This window comes from Choloepus didactylus, chromosome 13 (assembly GCF_015220235.1).
Source record: "Choloepus didactylus isolate mChoDid1 chromosome 13, mChoDid1.pri, whole genome shotgun sequence".
Taxonomy (NCBI): Eukaryota; Metazoa; Chordata; class Mammalia; order Pilosa; family Megalonychidae; genus Choloepus; species Choloepus didactylus.
In genome coordinates this window covers 75,904,292-75,923,355 of record NC_051319.1, presented here as the reverse complement: position 1 = coordinate 75,923,355, position 19,064 = coordinate 75,904,292, and the positions used below count along the sequence as shown (strand labels likewise).

The 19,064-nt window shown below is 36.0% G+C and overlaps 1 protein-coding gene and 1 pseudogene across 1 annotated transcript in view; both read right to left on the bottom strand.

Moving 5' to 3' along the window:
- HSPA4 (heat shock protein family A (Hsp70) member 4) overlaps nt 1-19,064 on the bottom strand; it is a 60,473-nt gene that overhangs the window by 35,060 nt on the left and 6,349 nt on the right. Inside the window, exons 2-6 of the mRNA XM_037801269.1 lie at nt 9,215-9,272; nt 7,018-7,158; nt 5,698-5,820; nt 2,130-2,229; nt 1,411-1,544 (exon numbers count right to left, since the gene is read on the bottom strand). Of these exons, the coding sequence (XP_037657197.1) occupies nt 1,411-1,544; nt 2,130-2,229; nt 5,698-5,820; nt 7,018-7,158; nt 9,215-9,272 (556 nt within the window). The remainder of the gene's footprint in view (nt 1-1,410; nt 1,545-2,129; nt 2,230-5,697; nt 5,821-7,017; nt 7,159-9,214; nt 9,273-19,064) is intronic.
- On the bottom strand, nt 15,661-16,671 carry LOC119507938 (annotated as a pseudogene).

Here is a 19,064-nt window from a genome sequence, read left to right as displayed (position 1 = left end):
AGTGATGACAACCTTATGAAGAAATAAAACCAATAAAAACAATTTCTTCAAATAATGTTAAATGTCATGGTGAATTTTTCTTAGAAAGTGGGAAAAAAGACCCAGAACTGAAGAGTATGATTCCAAATTTTGTTTTCTTAAAAGACTAAAATGAAAAACATCAAAATGTTAGAGATGATAATATCGTAGATGATGTTTTTTCTTTTTACAGACATGTTTTCCAAGTTTGGGGAATGTCTTCATAATGAATATTTTAATAATTAAATTTAAAAGCAATCAAAAGGATTGGAAAACTGACAGCTGACATTAAAAACAATTTAGAAAAACAAAAGCAGATGGCCATTAATACACATCACTGATCCAAAGCCAAGGTTAAATAAATAATGTCCAGTATCTCCTATTTAAAAAGACAAAACCATAGGATGGGCTTCAGAAATAGTTCTACTAATGATTAAAATAAAGTTCTCCAAAGTTTGCTTTCTCTTTAAAAAAAAAAAAAAAAAAAAAAGAACAGGGTCGGGGTTAAAAACAATATAAACCAGAACTAATATCAAGTAGAACCAAGCTTATTTTTCAAAGAAACAAGACTGCAACAAATAGTCTCAAAATGCTCTCTAAACCTACCAAATATTTTTGAGATAATCACTCCCCATTAATTCCCCACAAGCAGGTAGTGGTGCAGTTTAGACCCTCACACTAGGAACCTTGATACAGGACTCAAATAATTTAAGCTAATACTCAAAAAACCCTTGGTTCTTAAGCAAATTCTAAATTAAATAATCTAGAACTAGACAGAGAACTGATCTGATATCCTATTTTGGAACTAACAACCAACAAACAACTATGACTGTGATCATCTCTCTGGCTTTTGCCTCTTGACTCTCCTTTCCTGTTATACTTACAGACTTCTCTGTATATTATAAAACTGCTTTCTCCAGAGGTCTAAGCTTCCCAGAATATCACTCCTCATCTGGTTTCTTTTGGCCATCCAAATTGTAATCCCCCTACCCTTTTCCCAGAATACTCAAACCCTCATGAACAAGGGAGCTCTATCCCCATCCCCTCAATCCTCAGTATAAAATGTAACAAGGGAGTACATAATGAAGAATCCTAACAAGACTGCAAAGTAAGGATTAGTTTCCCCCTATGATGAGAAAAACGAGGCTCAGGGAACTAAAGAGCTTTTCCTTCAAAGTCTACGCTCTTTGCTTCACACTATGCTGCCTCTTGATAAGTTACTTTGGGCTCACAACTTCCAACCTGCCCCTACAATACCTAGTTTCTAGTTCAGGTGGCTCTTAACAAATTTGCAAAAGTGAAACAAAATTCTTTAACCAATTATTTAAATTACCTCTCAAAAATTACTACTTATCATACATATAAAAGTCTTTTTGGAAAATGTATACTTACTTTCAGTTTTCCTCTATTAAATGCACAAACAGAAACTTGGTAAGCAGAATGCCCCATGTCTACAAAAACCACATTTCTTGGTTTCTCTTCTAAGGCAGGAAGATCTTGTTTATAGATTCCATAAGCAAGAGCAACTATATAAGAAAAAAAGTAGATTCAATATAGTATTTAAGTAGAAACTTAAAATTGATTTAAAGGGTGGTGGAATAGGTTTTGGATACAGTGAATGGGACTGCATCATGAACTTAAGATAAAATCAAATTCTTTATAAACTTTGCATAATCTATTTGTAAAAAGCATGCAATTTCAAAGATTTGAATGCTGATGTTCATTTATGCCTTCTTACAGTTTCCAATGGACTTTGGCAAGCTTTTTCAAACCAATTCCTACACTTGCTGAACATAGTTCCCAAATTTTCCTACTTGTGTGCCATCTCAGCATTCCCATATATCCTGTTCCTGAGATGCTGCTTTACGCCCCATTCCTCTGACTCACCCAAAGAGCCTACAAATCAGAGAAAGGGCCAATCTTTAAAGTACTTCTCAGCACACACAATAAGTGCTAAGAGAGTATGAAAAAATATTGGTCAGGTTAATTCTTCATATGTGACATTATGACACACAGATGGAAAACCGAAGCAAAATAAAGATCAAGTAAACTAAGATTTCACAACCTTCAAAATTAAGCAAGTCAAAAAACAGAGTTAAATCGCCCCTTACCTGCAGTAGTTTCATTCATTAATCGCAGACAATTGAGACCAGCAATCTGTGTTGCATCCATCACTGATCGTCTTTCTGCATCAGTATAGAAACAAGGAACCTACAAAATATTTTGAAAGTTATGGCGATTCCTTATTTAACATGCACTGCCCAAAAAATACAATAAAATCCAGAAACATCCTCAAATACCTGTAGCAATTTATTCTGTGTACGATCACAGAAATATTTCAAACCAGTAAGGAAAAATTAGAATATTCTATAAGTAGGGCTGGGATAAACGGATAGCCATACAGAAAAAAAAAAAAAAATTAAGTTGCATCCTTACCTCACACCTAACACCAAAATATATTTTAAATCAAAGATTTAAATATAACAAGTCATAAGAGTACCAAAATGAAAAAGAACGTTAGCGTCAGAATAGGGGAAGTCTTTCTAAATGTAACATAAAACCCATAAGCAAAAAAAAAAAAAGGATTAATACATTTGACTGCATAAAAAAAATTCTAATGACCGAACAGAAAAAAATTTTTGCAATTCAAATCATAAAAGGACAGAGAGCTAATCTCTGATATATGAAGAACTATAAATCAAAATGACGAACTCAAAATAAAATGAGCCAAGGGCAGGAACATTTCACAGAAAAGGAAATAGAAATGGCTCTTAAATAAAAAGATGATTTCAACTTAACCTAAATTTTAGAAAAATTAAAATCATAAACTTTGATACCATTTTTCACCTATAAGACCAGCTAATACACAAACAAGCTATACTGGAGAGGCTGTGAAGAAATAAGCCCTCACATACATTGCTTGTGGAAATGTAAACTGGTACAAATTCTTTAAAGAATATATATATAACACAAATTTTCCCATTTTAGTCATTTTTAAGTGTATAATTCATGGGTGCTAACTACATTCACAGTGTTGTGAACACAGTGTTGTGTATCACCACCATCCATTACCAAAACTTTTTCATCACTCCAAACAGAAACTCTGTACCCATGAAGCAGCAACTCCCCAGTCCCCCTGGAAACCTCTAACCTACTTTCTGTCTCTGTGAATTTACTTATTCTAGATATTTCATATCTAGTGGGATCCCCATAAATTATCTGTCCTTTTGTGTTATGACTTACTTCACTCAACAAAATACGATTACAAGGGTCAAGCATGTATCAGTACTTGATTCCTTTTTATGGCTGAATAATATTCCATATTCTGTACATAACATATTTTGTTTATCAGTCTGCCTTTTTGTAGACTCTTGAGTTGTTTCCAGCTTTTAGCTATTGTAAATAATGCTACTTTTTGGTGTAAAAACATCTGAGTCCCTGGTTCTTGATTCTTTTGGATAGATACCTAGAAGTGGAATTGCTAAATCATATGGTAATTCTATGTCTAACTTTCTGAGGAAACATCAAACTGTTTTCTATAGCAGCTGCATCATTTACATTCCCCTGTAACAATGTATAAGGGTTCCTATTTCTCCACATCCTCTCCAACACATGTAGTTTTCTGTTTGTTCCATAGAGGCCATTCTAGTGGGTGTGAAATAGTATCTCGTGGTTTTGATTTGCATTTCCCAAATAGCTAATGATGTTGATTATCTTTTCATGTGCTTTTTAGCCATTTGTATATCTTCTTTGGAGAAATGTTTATTCAAGTCTTTTGCCCATTTTTAAATTGGGTGGTTTGTCTTTTAATTGTTGAATTGTAGCAAATTTGTGTTTTGTTGAGTAATGAAGATGTTAAAAAATTAATTGTGGTGAAGAATACATAAGTATGTGGTGATACTGTGAGCCTCTGATTTTATACTTTGGATGGACTGATTGGATGGATTTATTATCTCAACAGAACTGCAAAAGGGGGTAAAAAATCAATTGCCACCGATGGGTGGTCTATTTCTGAGCTCTCAATTCAATTCCTTTAGTCTATATAATCTATCTTTGTGCCAGTACCATGCTGTTTTGACCACTGTAGCTTTGTAATAAGTTTTAAAGTCAGGAAGCGTGAGTCCTCCAACTTCATTCTTTTTTAAAGATGGTTTGGCTATTTGGAGCCCCTTATCCTACCAAGAAAATCTGACAACTGGCTTTTCCATTTCTGCAAAGTAGGCTGTTGGAATTCTGATTGGGGTTGTGTTGTATCTGCAAATCATTTTGCATTTGACAAAATCCAGTATCTTTTCTTGACAAAACACTTAGAAAAATATGAATAGAGGGAAACTTCTTCCACACAATTAAGGGATATGCAAAACCCTCTGCTAACATCATATTCAATGGTGAAAGCCTGAACATGTTCCCTCTAGCATCCAGAATAAGACAAGGATACCCACCATCATCACTGTTATTCAACATTGTACTGGAAGTTCTAGCCAGAGCAATTGGGCAAGAAATAGAAATAAAAGACATCCAAATTGGAAAGGAAGAAGTTTGCAGATGACATGATCCTATATACAGAAAGTCCCAAAAAACCTACAACAAAGTTACTAGAGCAAATAAATGAATTCAGCAAGTGGCTGAAGTGGGTCAACATACAAAAATCAGTAGTGTTTCTATATACCAGTAACAAGTAACCTGAGGAGGAAATCAAGAAAAAATTCCAATTACAATACCAACCAAAAGAATCAAGTATCTAGAAAGAAACTTAACCAAGGATATACATTTGACTTTTGAATCCTGGAACGATATTACCTTTATAAAAAGTAAGGATTATTGTTTTGCAATAATCAATATAGAAATAAAGTATAGTATACCCAGACCCTATTTACATAGCAGCCAGATGAACCATAGTGCCAAAAGCTAAAATAATGGTTGCTGAAGAGTTAACACCAAGCCAGAGACTGTAATCCTTAGACAGTCCTGCTTGTAAGACTGGCTCTTGGCTGGTGTCTAAAAACTTAACTGCCATCTAGGAATTTGACTGATAAATAGTTACCTACACTGACAGAAAATTTTCCCTAAATATTAAGAGTGGCTCACATTTTTTTTTTATAGGTCAAAAAGGATTTTATTCACATAAAGGGATGTAAGCAGGTACAGTGAGGTGCCCCCAGGAGGAAAGATCCGAAGTGGCTTCAGAGGTTCTCTTCAGAGGCTCGGGTGGTGCTGAGGCCTCCTCAAAGGTCATGCTGGGTTGTTTCAGGCACACCCAGGAGGTGCTAAACAGGCACACGAAAAAGACAAGATGAAGTCTACTGCTGCCTTGTCTTTAATGCTACAGAGACAGCCAATAAAAATGGAGAAAAAGACAGCATCTATAAGAGATATGTTACTAATTCAACAAAAGAGTGGCTTGGTGTGCCAAACACTATGCTAGATACTTAGAAGGAATCCAGGAAGAAGAGCACTTTAAGATGAACCTTGAATGATTAAGACCTCAAGCAGGCAGAATAACAGAAGGCCTGAGCAAAAAGGAGACAGAAAAGAATATTCAGAAAATGAAGATTAGTTTGATAAATTTTTAAAATAATCATTGTAACCTAAGGCAAAAAAAATTTTCTTTCAGTTAGCAGCTTTCTTCTCTCTGCTTCTTCATGTGAATCTCTGAGACTGTGTAGAAATCAAACTCACCGAAACAACACAGTCAACAACAGGCTTCTTAAGAACATTTTCTGCTGTCTCCTTCAGTTTGGACAAGAGCATGGCAGTCACTTGCTCAGTGGTAAAATTTCGCTCTTCCTCCATATATTTTACCTGCAAGAAAACAGAAAGGATTCGGATTCCTTGTATTTGTTTATTCATATCCAAAAGCCTAAATTTATGTCCTACATATTCAATGGAACATTATCTTAAGAGGAAATTGAAGGAAACTAGATTGGGAAACAAAATAACTTGGTCACTATTAACTTTTTAAAATGCTTGCCAAACATGGTAGTTGGAGATGGAGGACCACAATCTAAACAATGTCATGACCAGCACAAAACTTGAGACCATTACCTATGCAAAAGCATAGGGTGTAGCTCACCATGACCCATATTGCTCCTCCATAAAGGAAACTAATGGTGATAACTATTTTGCCACTTGACATAATTTGTATGTTACTTTGTTCACTGTATTTATTATCCATCTCCCCAATTAGTATCCAATCCAACCTTCTTTTAGCTGCTGTCCCAACTCACCCTGAGTGCCACCTTCTCCTCACTCCCCAATCCAACCATAATCTAACAGCTTCTCATTTTATTGCAAGATAAAGAAAAAATACCCCTCTCCATGACCCTCTTTCTAAGCCACCCAGTTGTGGTGTCTCAAACACCAAATCTCCTCCCTTTAAACCCACCTGCCTGAAAAGCTCATCCATTCTTCTAAATTCTTCATACCACCTCTAAGTGCAAGACAGACAAATATGTCCATCCTAACCATCACTGGCCTCTCACACCTCTTCTGTGTGACCAACTTACAGTACACTTCATCGAGGTTTCCATGGATGTCCCAGAAATACCAAAGCTTAGTATCTAAAAAACCGGACTCATTTTTCCCCCAAAACATCTCTTTCCAACCTAAGCTATATTGTCAAGAGTATGACCGTATATCTGGTTAGTGACTTAAAAATGTTAATTCCTTTGCTTGTTCTTCCAAAAGTGCATTTCCTAAATTCACACCAGAAAGACCACTATATCCATGAGCAAGACAAGCAGCAATGGCAGTGTTAACCTTAAACCATCACTTCCCAACCCTCTTAACCCAAATTAATAGTGAAATCTGTGACTTCCAACCAAAAGGCAGATAGAGCATTCAAAAAACGTCATATTGCTTTCCCTAGCAAAAGCTTTTCCTAAGCATTTAAGTCTTTTCATTACAAACTGAATGGTACCAGAATGGTACTGCTATAAAGTGAACTGATGAAATAAAATACTGCATTTTAATTGTAAGGCACTATCTTGAAAACCTTACCTTTATACCTGTTAATCCAGTGGGCAACTGCACAACATCATATGCAAGTTTAGATTTTTCTGCCTCCACAAATGGATCAGAGAATGCACGGCCATGGAATCTTTTAAACCCCTGGACTGTGTTCTTTGCATTGGAAATTACCTAAAAGAAAGAGTATCGGAGTCAAGGAATGAAAAGACTACTATTAAATTTGAAAAAAAAAAATCAACAGCCTCAGATTAAATTAACATCATTTTAACTTCAAAAACTTCCTTCTTAAACTTTCAGTTTTCTTCAGACACTAAACCTTTCTGGGTAATGCCTGCTAGCATATGAAGTGAGGTGCAAGGGACTTAAATATGGTCACACAGTGGCAGGGCCAAGACCAGAGCCCTGCTCCTCCTACTCTTTCCTGAAGAAAGGCTATTACACCTATAAAAGTGTGTTCTGCTCTTAAACTTCTAATAAACACTTACATGAAGAGATATTTGGCTCTTAAAAGCTACCCATACTTAGTAGTAAAAAACTGTAGGGGCAAAAAGTTGTATAGTGGTATACCATAGAGTTAAATTGACACAAAAATTGTGTTCTTCTTTCCTGGGGAAAAAAAATTACCCATACTTAAGAAGGTCCAAACTTTCTGAAGACAATATGTATCAACTCAGAAATTCTAGTTAAAGAACTTAACCATAAAGACAAAAGTCACAGTCATTAAACAAAGATGAATGCAAAATGATATTGACAGTGTACTATTAAAATAGCAGAAGACAAAATAACCTGGATGGTCAATAACAGGGGACTAGTTAGATGAAGTATGTTTTATCCATACAGTGAAATACCAAACAGTGGGTATGATTATTTAGGAGATGAGAAGACAAGTATCTATGTAATATGATATCACTTTCATAGGAAAAAAGACAGAAAACATTACTATGCTTAGAGTATAAAAGGTTATACATTAAGATATTAACAGTAGTTTTTGTATAAGGGTATTACAGGTGACACTCTGATTCCTTAGACTTTTACATCTGCATTTTCTAATTTCTCTAAACTATTATAATTTAGGAACAAAAATGCTGACAAAAACATTTTAAAAATTTAAGTATGCACTTGTGCTTAAGATTTACAGGTCTCTTCCCAATGCAGAAGTAGGTGTAACAAGGCCCTATAGTAGGTACAGCAGAGTTCCTCTGCATCAGCTATGTCAAAAGGCACACACAGAAGTCCTTTTGTAAAACAACATGAGACCTCCAAAATCAGGCCCTGCTTCAGCAAGTGGCCAAAAAGAAACTTGGTGTCACAATACCTTTGCCAGTCTACAACTGGGTAGTTAGTTTAGAACTGCTCTCATTAAGAAAAACAGGTTTAAAAACTAGAAGAATCCATGAGAATTTTAGAAGGAAAAACATTTCAAAATAGCGCTCTACCTACTATCCAGTGGTCTCCTAAAACATCTTGAACTTCTTGCAAATGAGATTATTATAAAACATTCAAATTAATTAAAAACCAACTGGCCAAAAAACAAAAAAATACAAAAATTAAAAATAAACCAATTGGCCAAGCATCATTTTCTTGGGCTTATAAATTATACCCAAACAGAATTTTTAGGTCCTGCCTGGTCCAGAAAAAAGCTGATAATCACTCTATATGTTGCTCCAAAATGAACCATAAAAAGGTCAAACATACAACTAGATAATTTTACAGTGACAGCAGACACTCAAGCTAACAGAACTCGGGGTTCTGCTGCTCCGGTTACCCAGAAACCAGTAAAGTCAGGTTCCTGGTTTAAAAAATAAACTAACACCAAGTCCTTTAATGTGATTCTAGAAATATGCTTTCTTCCCCGAGAAACTTAAAAAGATGAAATTTAGAAACAACATTGACTCTAAACATGAGTAAGATGAAAAGTCCAATTAAGACAGCCTTCAAGGAAATACCAAGTAACAAGCAAGTATGCATAGACTAGATCCGGGCAAAATACATTCTAACAGTATGCATTAAACAGATTATACTGGCAATGCTACTTTAAAGAATCATTTCATTAAATCACACAAGCACATCAGAACGGGGATAAGGTCTGCTTCTGTCCATTTTAAACACAGGGCCTAACACTACTAGGAACGTAATGGATGCTCAAATAGTTGCTGAACAGATGGATGGACAAACCAGAGAGATTAGTCTCTGGGGGATGGCTGGGGGGGGGAGGGGTGCGGAATACCTGGCTTTTAGCAGCTGCTCCAATCGAACGATTCTTAGGACCAAAAGAAATGCAAGCCCTAAAAGAGAAAACAAACATTTCAGTGTCAAACCTCAAGGCAATATTACATCCAAAATAGGCAAGATTTCTGAGTCTCAGCTAAAAAGATATATATTTTAACAGTATTTAAGGCTATGATTTTCATTTTTCTAAATGAGTACAACCATCCATGGAATAGGCTGCCTCTTATTGAGAGTTCCGTCATTTAGATGTTGAAGCACCAGTCTGATGTGATGACCATCTGTCTAGAATGCTACAAAGAGAAGTGGACTAGCTAGTCTCCACCATCCTCTAATTCTTCAAGTCTTGTGTTCAAAATCCCAGTATAAAACAATACATTGATCATATCAATACATGAATAAATTTTCTTTATTTAACAGTGCATAACCTCACCAATATAGCCTACAAACCCTGAAAACAGTTCTCACACTGTTATACATTAGTAAAAAAGTAACTTTTCTTGAACTAGCTTCCAAGGATTCAGTATTTCAGACACTGAACTTCATTCCCACTGATGAAAGCTTTCTTCCAAAATAGCAATTCATACACTGCCTGCTGGTTAGATAGATGTATTTGCTGCTCACTTCAGGAGGCAAAACTGACACCTGCAAGAAGATCATAGCTATTTAAATACACTGTGTTTAAAATTAAAAAGTCAGTTATACTGGAGTTGATGCTTTTGCTATTATAACCCCTATGGTTTCCATTCTAATCCCTTTGGAAACTTGCCCTATGTTCCTTTCACTCTCATATATTTAATCACCTCTCTTTCCAGTAGCTTCTTTTTCAGTCTAAAATAAGGCCAATTCACCCATACCACCTGAAAAATCCTAAAAGATAAACTTCCCACAGTCGATTTCCCCCTCAAGCTAATGAGCTCCTCCTTCTTCCTACTTTAATAATGACTGCATAAATTGCTTGTGTATACTATCTCATTTATTCCTCAGAAAGACCCTATCTTATCCCCATTTTAAAGGTGAGGAAAAAGGTATTGTGCCAGTTTGGATGTACTGTGTCCCCCAAAACTCCATGTTCTCTGATGCAATCTTGTGTGGGCAGACATTGGTGTTGATTAGGTGGAACCTATTGGTTCAGTTGTTTCCATGGAGATGTGACTCAATCAACTCTGGGCGAGACTTTTCATTGGATTATTTCTATGGAGGTGTTGCCCCACCCATTCAGGGTGGGTCTTTATTGGATCACTGGAGAACTTTAAAAAGAGTCACACAGGCCCAGATGCAGCTGTGGGTGACATTTTGAAGAGGAGCTGCAGCTGAGAGGACAAAACATCCCAAGAGCAACATTTTGGAGAATGCCATTTTGAAACACAACCTGGGAGCAAAACAACAGCCATGTGCCTTCCGAGCTAACAGGTTTTCTGGACGCCACTGGTATGGTGAAGGTATACTTGTTGACGCTGTAGCTTGGACACATTTATGGCCTTGAGACTGTAACTTTGTAACCAAATAAACCCCCTTTATAAAAGCCAATCCATTTCTGGTGTTTTGCATAATGGACAACATTAGCAAACTAGAACAGGTATCAAGGAATTATATCACTCAGGGTCATGGAGTCTGAAAGCAAAAGTCAGGACCTCAGGTCATTTCCCCATACACTCTAGTTTTGATTCAACTACTCCTTGTCTCTATATCCTCCCGACTCCTAGTGCTTCCAATTTAGCAGAATGAATAAGAGTAGGAACTCTATATTGCTTTGACCCAAACTCAACTTTGTTAGATGATCTATTAAGTGAGTAGATTTTTTTTATTTAAATAACTTATTAGTCCTGTGCAACCTGGCAGAATGTGGGGCCTCTATGTGCCTCAGTGGCCCTTTCCAACCAACAGGGTAAGAAGTCCTGTGATCAGTGGCTGAGAGATTTCAAATGGAGTCAGAGGTCATTCTGGTGGACATTCTCATGCACTATATAGATAACACCTCTTAGGTTTTAATGTACTGGAATAGCTAGAAGTAAATACCTGAAACTATCAAACTCCAACCCAGTAGTCTAGACTCCTGAAGATGACTGTATAACAATGTAGATTACAAGGGGTGACAGTGTGATCATGAAAACCATGTGGATCACACTCCCTTTCTCTAGTGTATGGATGGATGAGTAGAAAAATGGGGACAAAAACTAAATGAAAAATAGGGTGGGATGGGGGGAATGACTTGGGTGTTCTTTTTTACTTTTATTTTTTATTCTTATTCTGATTCTTTCTGATGTAAGGAAAATGTTCAGAAATAGATTGTGGTGATGAATGTGTAACTATATGATGGTACTATAAACAGTTGATTGTATACCCATGGATGATTGTATGGTATGTGAATATATTTCAATAAAACTGAATTTAAAAAAAAAACAACTCCTGTGAGCCAACCTACCAGGGGAATTGCAAGCAGCTGAGCCCTGTATTAATTGTTGAGACGAGCATGGCACAGCTTGGATAGATATCATCAGATTTCCTTAGAATCCTAAACTCTGAGGGTCTAGATAGCACTGGGGTAGACCCTAAAGAAACACAGGTGTAAAGCTCAGTTTCTCTGCAAATATACCATCAATCACTGAAATAAATAAAAATCTCTTTAGTACTACTTAAAATTGTCTCCAGCCCATACAGCCCTTGAGGAAACTGTCCAAGGTAATCTTAAGCACTCCCTTCACTCTGTCTACTCCAAAAAGGCCGCCTAGCCTAGGTCTAATTAGTGATTGGCAAACCCACTGAAGGGTTAATTCCCTACTCTACCTCAATACTTTAACGCTATCTTGCTTCTAATTACCTTCCAAACAAAATCAACTACCAACAAATAAAGCCCAGATTCCTTCATCTTAATCCCAACCCCACCCATTTTCCAGCTGCACCTCACTCACCCCATGACCCATCACACTGAATGGTCTTCCAATGCTTCCTGGTCTTTGCTCACACCATTTCTGCCACCAGGAATACCCTGGTTCTTCCAAATCTAACTTATTCTCTAGGACAATCACCTACTTTGGGAAGCCTTCACAATCCTAACCCTGCCCCCAAGTAAAAATTAATCATTTCTGCCTCTTCAAACTTATCAGACTTGGCTTAATTTCTACTTAGCACCGACCAAAAACTGAATTATGATTGCTAACATTCTAACACAGTGTTTCAGCAAAACCATAGGTCACAACCTATTCATGGATCTAAAATCAATGGGGGGGGCGGTGAGAGGTCATGAACAGCAACTTAAAAAGAAAACACAACAATACACTGCATGTGTGATGGTTAATTTCGAGTGTCAGCTTAGCTAGGTTATGGTGTCCAGTTATTTTGGTCAAACACTGGCTTGATTGTTACTGTGGGGGTATCTGTAGATAGGATTAGCATCTATAATCAGTTGATACCACAGATGATCAACAATGGAGGCCCCCTCAGCAATGTGGGTAATCTCATTAAACCAGCTGGAAATCTTACAAGCCAGAACTGAGGATTTCAGAGGTCAGAAGAATTTCTTCCTCAACTCCAGCACTGGCCCTTGCAGCAATTTCCAGCCAGTCAGCTTCCCCTGAGGAAATTCAGACTAAGGATTTCAACAACACCTTTATCAGAGAGCTCCCAGCTTGTGGCCTGTTCCCAAGGAGATGAGACTTGCAAGCCCCCATGGTTACATGGGCCAATTCCTTTATACCTATGTGTATTTATAGGCATGTATGTATACCCATCCTGTTGGTTCTGTTTCTCTGGAGAACCCTGAATAATAACAGCATGTAAGGGTATACACTGTTTAATTTTAATTTTTTCCCCCAGTTTTATGTATCTATACCAGGTCTCAATTTAAAACGTATAACTTACTAAAACTCGAGGTCTTGGGTTTGCTGCAGACCTGCACTATCCCATACAGCAGCCACTAGCCAAACGTAAAAATTTAAATTAATTAAAATTAAATTTTAAAACTCAGTTCTTCAGCCACACTGGCCACATTTCAAGTGCTCAACAGCCAAGCATGGCTTGTGGCTACTACTGTTTTGGACATGCACATATAGAGTATTTCCATAATTTGCAGAATACTCTGTAATAGACAGAGATACTCTAGACAATATTCTCCTTGAAGTCACTTAAAAATTACTTTAAAAATCTATATCTGCATTCTTAACAGTAATAGTGTTTTTACATCTCAAGAGTCACAGCAACACATGCCTCAGTTCAAATTAGTCATCCCCCTTTTTTTGGTCTATGCATATACACACCACAAATAGTTTCCAAATTCTTACAAAGCAATCAAACATCACTAATGGAACTTCAATCTAACTTCACCATCTAATATAGCAATTAAATTTCAAACCTGCCATAACGCATGCAGGTATGGGGCAAGTCCAGTTTTCTTAACCATTCACTTAAAAAATCATCAATATAATTTTAGCACATAATTCTTAACATTCTGAAAAAGCTCTGTAACAATTAGCTAACTACTGCATTAAAAGAAATCCTTAGCAAAATGTTCAGATAGATTGTGGTGATGAACGCATAACTATGTTATCATACTGTGGACAGTTGATTGTATACCATGGATGATTGTATGGTGTGTGAATGTATTTCAATAAAACTGAATTTAATTAAAAAAATAAAAGAAATCCTTAGCTTTTCTACTTTGCCATATACTTGGCTGATTTGATCACACATTCAGTAAAAAGAACTCAGGCTCTAGAATCAGACAGCTTGGGTCCTACCAATTCCCTTCTCTCCCTCCTTCTAGCTGTATGATTGTGAAGCATTCCTTATCCTCTGAGATCCAATTTGCTCATCTCTAAAATGGGGTAAATAATGGGACCTACCTCATAGGTTTGCTGCAAACATTAAATTTGATAATCTCTTTTTATTCCTGATTTCAAGCTCTTACTTTTTTTAAAGTCTGATAAAAATTTACTCAATTACATTTTACACAGTAATACTAGTGAACTTTGTCCAAAAAGGGTATGTTTTAGGCTCATGTATGAAAGCAACAAAAGCTTTTTATCACTTAAGTCTCTGGATAATAAGAAAGGAAGAAAACCTTGCTGGCAATAACAATAAATAATTTCACAAAAGGCCAGGTGGCATACAAATAGTATATTAATCTATATATTTTCTTCGTATTTATAATAAATCCGTTTCTTAATACTATGATAGAAAAAATAATGAATCAATCCATATTATGTAAAAGAAACGGTTTGAGGATGATTTTATCACAATAAAAACATGCAAGAATTTCTCCCACAGCAAAGTACTTTTCAACATAATTGACAACCTTGGGTTAAGGTAAAACTAAGGTACATTAGATCAGCTTTACGTTATGTCCTAGAATCAAATATCAAGGGTATTACCATCAAGCCACAAAAAGCTCTTTAGTTTATCCAGGATTATTTAAATATAGTGGTTACCATGTGACAAGTTAATTTACTTTGTGAATTAGAAAAAGTATAAAAACACTAAAAATGGAAACGCATTAATCAAAAGCAGCCCACCCCAAAAAGTCATCAATAGGAACAAAACAGTATTACTGCAAGTGTATCATGTATTAAAAGAATTATATAATACATACCTTAATAACCAGACTAATAAATAAATGAGGTAAATTTTACCATCACTGGGCCAAATTGCTTTATTTAAGCACTTCAAGAATTTCAAAATATAAATACAAATTCTTGAAGTGCTTAAATAACATATAAATTCTTGATGTGCTTAAATAAAATATAAAGAAGTGCTTATATAAAATATAAAGAATTTCAAAATATAAATACAATTAACCTAACATCTAAGACTGGATACTTTGAGAGTTTTTTTTGATCCTTTTGAGATATGTAACAAAATATCATCTGAATGTAAACTTATCATTTGGTGTTGATAAATTATCATTCATGTAATCCCCATTTTGTATATGCACAGTGGAAATATTGTAGGACAAAAGACTTAAAATAAGACTGGTCAGAATTTTAAATTTCAGACTAATCCATATAAAAATTAGAGAAATAAATAAAATGAAATCCACAAAATAGATACAACTTGCTAACTCTTCCATATTCAATGGTCTGCTCTGAACAAATCCATCACCCCAAAGGTAAAAAAGAGGAGGAAAAATGTAAATCTCCTGAGCTTTAGTTTTGAGTTTATGCTCCAAAAGGTTGATATTAGTGAGAATTACACACCGTATTTAAAAATCTAAAATCTTTGTTTTTATATATCTATTTCAGTTATTAGTAGGTGATAAGAGTGAAAAATATTATACCAAATCATGTGTAAGTATGTATACCAGTTCTGGATAAAGAATTTACTACCATGCTACTGTTAATTATCTGTAACTACACTTTGTATAGTAATTGAGATGTTTACCATAACTACTGACAACCCTTTACATAGTATATCAATTTCCATTTTTACTTTCTTCTCTCCTTTACCATTTAAATGCATTATTTTAACTGTCTGATAAGAAATTTCACCTGAGAGATTCCCGGTGTCAATTGCTAAAGAGATTTTAAAACATAAATGGGTACACCATCTAATCCTGAGATGATAAGAAATTAAAACCCAAATGGTATTTTTAACTCAAATTTCTGCTTTAGGTTTTGTTGTGTTGTTGTTTGTTTGTTTTCGGGAATATGGCTGGCAGAATAGACAAAAAACAGGCAAAATCATCAGAACAAATACTGAGTTTCAGGAAATAGCTTCCCCTGCTGTTGTAAACTGGTGGTACAGTGTTGTTTGTTCCTGCTTTAATTGCTACAAAACAGGGAGGTGCAACACCTAGAAAAGTATCAATAAAAAAAAACTTTCAATGGCATGTTTATCACAGGAGATGTAATATTAATAAACAAACTAGACATAAACAGCTTTAGTCTAACAAATTTAACATAGTTAATGAAACGCTGTCTACAAAGTTCAGTCTGCTCTGATTATTTCACAGCTTTCCCTACTAGGCTTTCGATACTGGTCTCCTAACTAAATAGGAAAGCAGAGCAAAATGAAGCACTGACTCCAAAGCACAAACAAGAAAGAAATAAGAACAGCAGAAAGGGATAAAGGAACCCTGAGAGTATACTGAGAAATACAGAGCCTGGAATAGCAAATGTTTGCAAGAAAATACATGTAGCAAAATAATGTACTTGTACATAAAAGGTGTCCTCATACATGGATAAAATTTTTCCTAGAGCCTTGGCATTGTCCATTTCTCTGGGAACCTTCACATTCACTTTCTGAGGAAAATTTGTATACACAAAAACATAACAAAACCTGAAGATAAGAAAATGGACACAAATATAAGGAGCAACATTCTTGCTGACCCAGCTTCTGCCCAGGCTTTCTCCTTCAGATGGTCTCTGCGTTACTGGTGCCATGGAACCCCAGGTCCCCATTCCCCTCTGGGGTCATGTGGAGTACACCTATCTGCAATGGTTCAGCAACTCTGCCTTTCCCCATGGCTGCTGCAGGGGAGATACTCCCTTTTAAAGGGTTAAGTCAGAGACTGGCCCATAGTAAAGTATTAGCTATTACTATAGCGCCACTGAAGCCCTGGTACAAAAACAAACTAGTTTGCTACGAAAGTTCTAATTCGCTACTTCAAACTGTCCACTAAAATTCAGCTAGCCATCTTTAAAATCGTCTATCTTGTGAGAGAAATTCCTACTGCTTCCATTAAGAAAGAATAATGAATGAAGATCAATATGAAAAACAGCACAAACTGAAGATTATTGAAAATTAAAAGCTTACACAAAGAAACCTAATATTTAAATATAATGAATTTAAAGCCCAAAAGAGTAAGGTTACATACCTAGTCAAGTGTTAGGGGCCAGCACCAGAACTTAGTTAAGTGCACTGTAGTACAAGTTCATTACAGAAAATTAGAAGACAGAAAAGTATTAAGAAGAAAATAAAGATTATCTGTAATTCCACAAGCCTCCCTTCCACCAAAGACAGCCATTAGTAGCATTCAGCAATCCTCATAATGCAATCCTCATAAATCTACTGAGTTCTTAAGAAAAAAAAGGTAATTACTCTCATTCATTTGGTTTCTCCTCAATATACACTCTGAAAAGTTTTCAGTGGCTAAAATATTCCTTCAGGATTTTAAGATAGAAGAAGAATGGCAAGAATATTTAAAGGAATCATATCTACTACTTTCTATTCACCAGAAAAACCGAGAACTTCCAAACTTTACACACAGCAGACATCAAATCCTTATCTATGGTAGGAAACCTCTCTCATCCAAACTACTCAAGCTTCCTGTCCCACAATTTTCATTACAGAGCCTTCATATGCCAGACACTGTGCTAGGCATTCTACATTTGATACCCCCAAAAACTCTGAGAAAAGAAGTATCACTGACCCACTTTTACAGATTTAGAACTGACTCAAGTTAATGTATCCAGAAACACAGCTAGTAAATATCAGAGCCCAGGATTCAAAATCAGGGATGTAAGATTCCAAATCCCACACTCTTGTACTACCTACCAAACCCTGCTAAATTCATTCCTACTTCTGTATCTTCACTCAGACTGTCTAAATCCTTTCCCTCGTGAATTCTAATCCTACCTGCTCAAGACCCACTCCTGCCTTTGCTCAAGTCCCACCCCTCCCTTTCCTCAGCACACCAAACTCCACTGAGGTACTTCCTCAGAATTCAGCATTTTGTCTGTACTATATAACCTTGTCCATAATTGTAATCTCTTCTATTGACTGTTGCTTTATGTTATTCATATTTCCAACTAGAGTGGTTACCTCTCTAGACAGCAAGAACCATTATCTTACTTTCACTCTGCACTCCACACAACACTAAGTCAATGTTGCTAAATACATAAGTTCTCAAACACTTTGATGCTTGACTGACAGAAGAGTACTTTTCTTTCATTCTAAATTACAGGGTGACATTACAGGAAATTCATTCAAATAAAGTTCAAGACTCCTCTGTTTTAAGTCCTAGAAATAATACCCTTTTTCAACAGAGAATAACATTGTTCTCCCTTTCCTGAGTAAGAAATACTACTTACCAAACATTTATGTGCATGCTGATAGGATACGAAGAGCAGCAATTTGCATAAATCCTTAAAAGGTACAGTTTCATGTTAATATTTGTGTATAGAACTGCTCTCAGGATATCAGAACAGCTGTTGCACTATTAAATTCATTTTCTTGAACAATATATTTTTTAATGAGCTTTTTGGATAGTATTTAATAAAAAGCCATAGGCAAAACTAGCATGGAAATGGATAGTGTATTAGTCTGTATCTTCCAGTTACTGCCTTAGCCCTGAACTTCAAAATACCAAAAGGAATTGGTACCAAGGAGACCAAACAACTTGTACTTCTGAGATCTCCAGTTCCTAAAACACAGCAAATTCCACAATCAATAAGCTTTGCACATTAAAATAAATGCTACACTACGCCACCTCAGCAGCTGATCTCACTGCCCTCCCAGCTACATGGGACCTGACTCCCAGGAGTGTAAATCTCCCTGGCAACGCAGGATATAATCCTGGGGATGAATCTGGACCCGGCATCATGGGACTGAGAACATCTTCTTGACCAAAAGCAGGATGCGAAATGAAATGAAATAAAGCTTCAGTGGCTGAGAGATTTCAAATGGAGTCGAGAGGTCACTCTGGTGGACATTCCTACACACTATATAGATAACACTTTTTAGCTGTTAATGTATTGGAATAGCTAGAAGTAAATACCTAAAACTATCGAACTCCAACCCAGTAACCTTGATTCTTGAAGTCGTTTGTCTAACAATGCAGCTTACAAGGGGTGACAGTGTGACTGTGAAAACTTTGTGGATCGTATTCCCTTTATCTAGTGTATGGCTGGATGAGT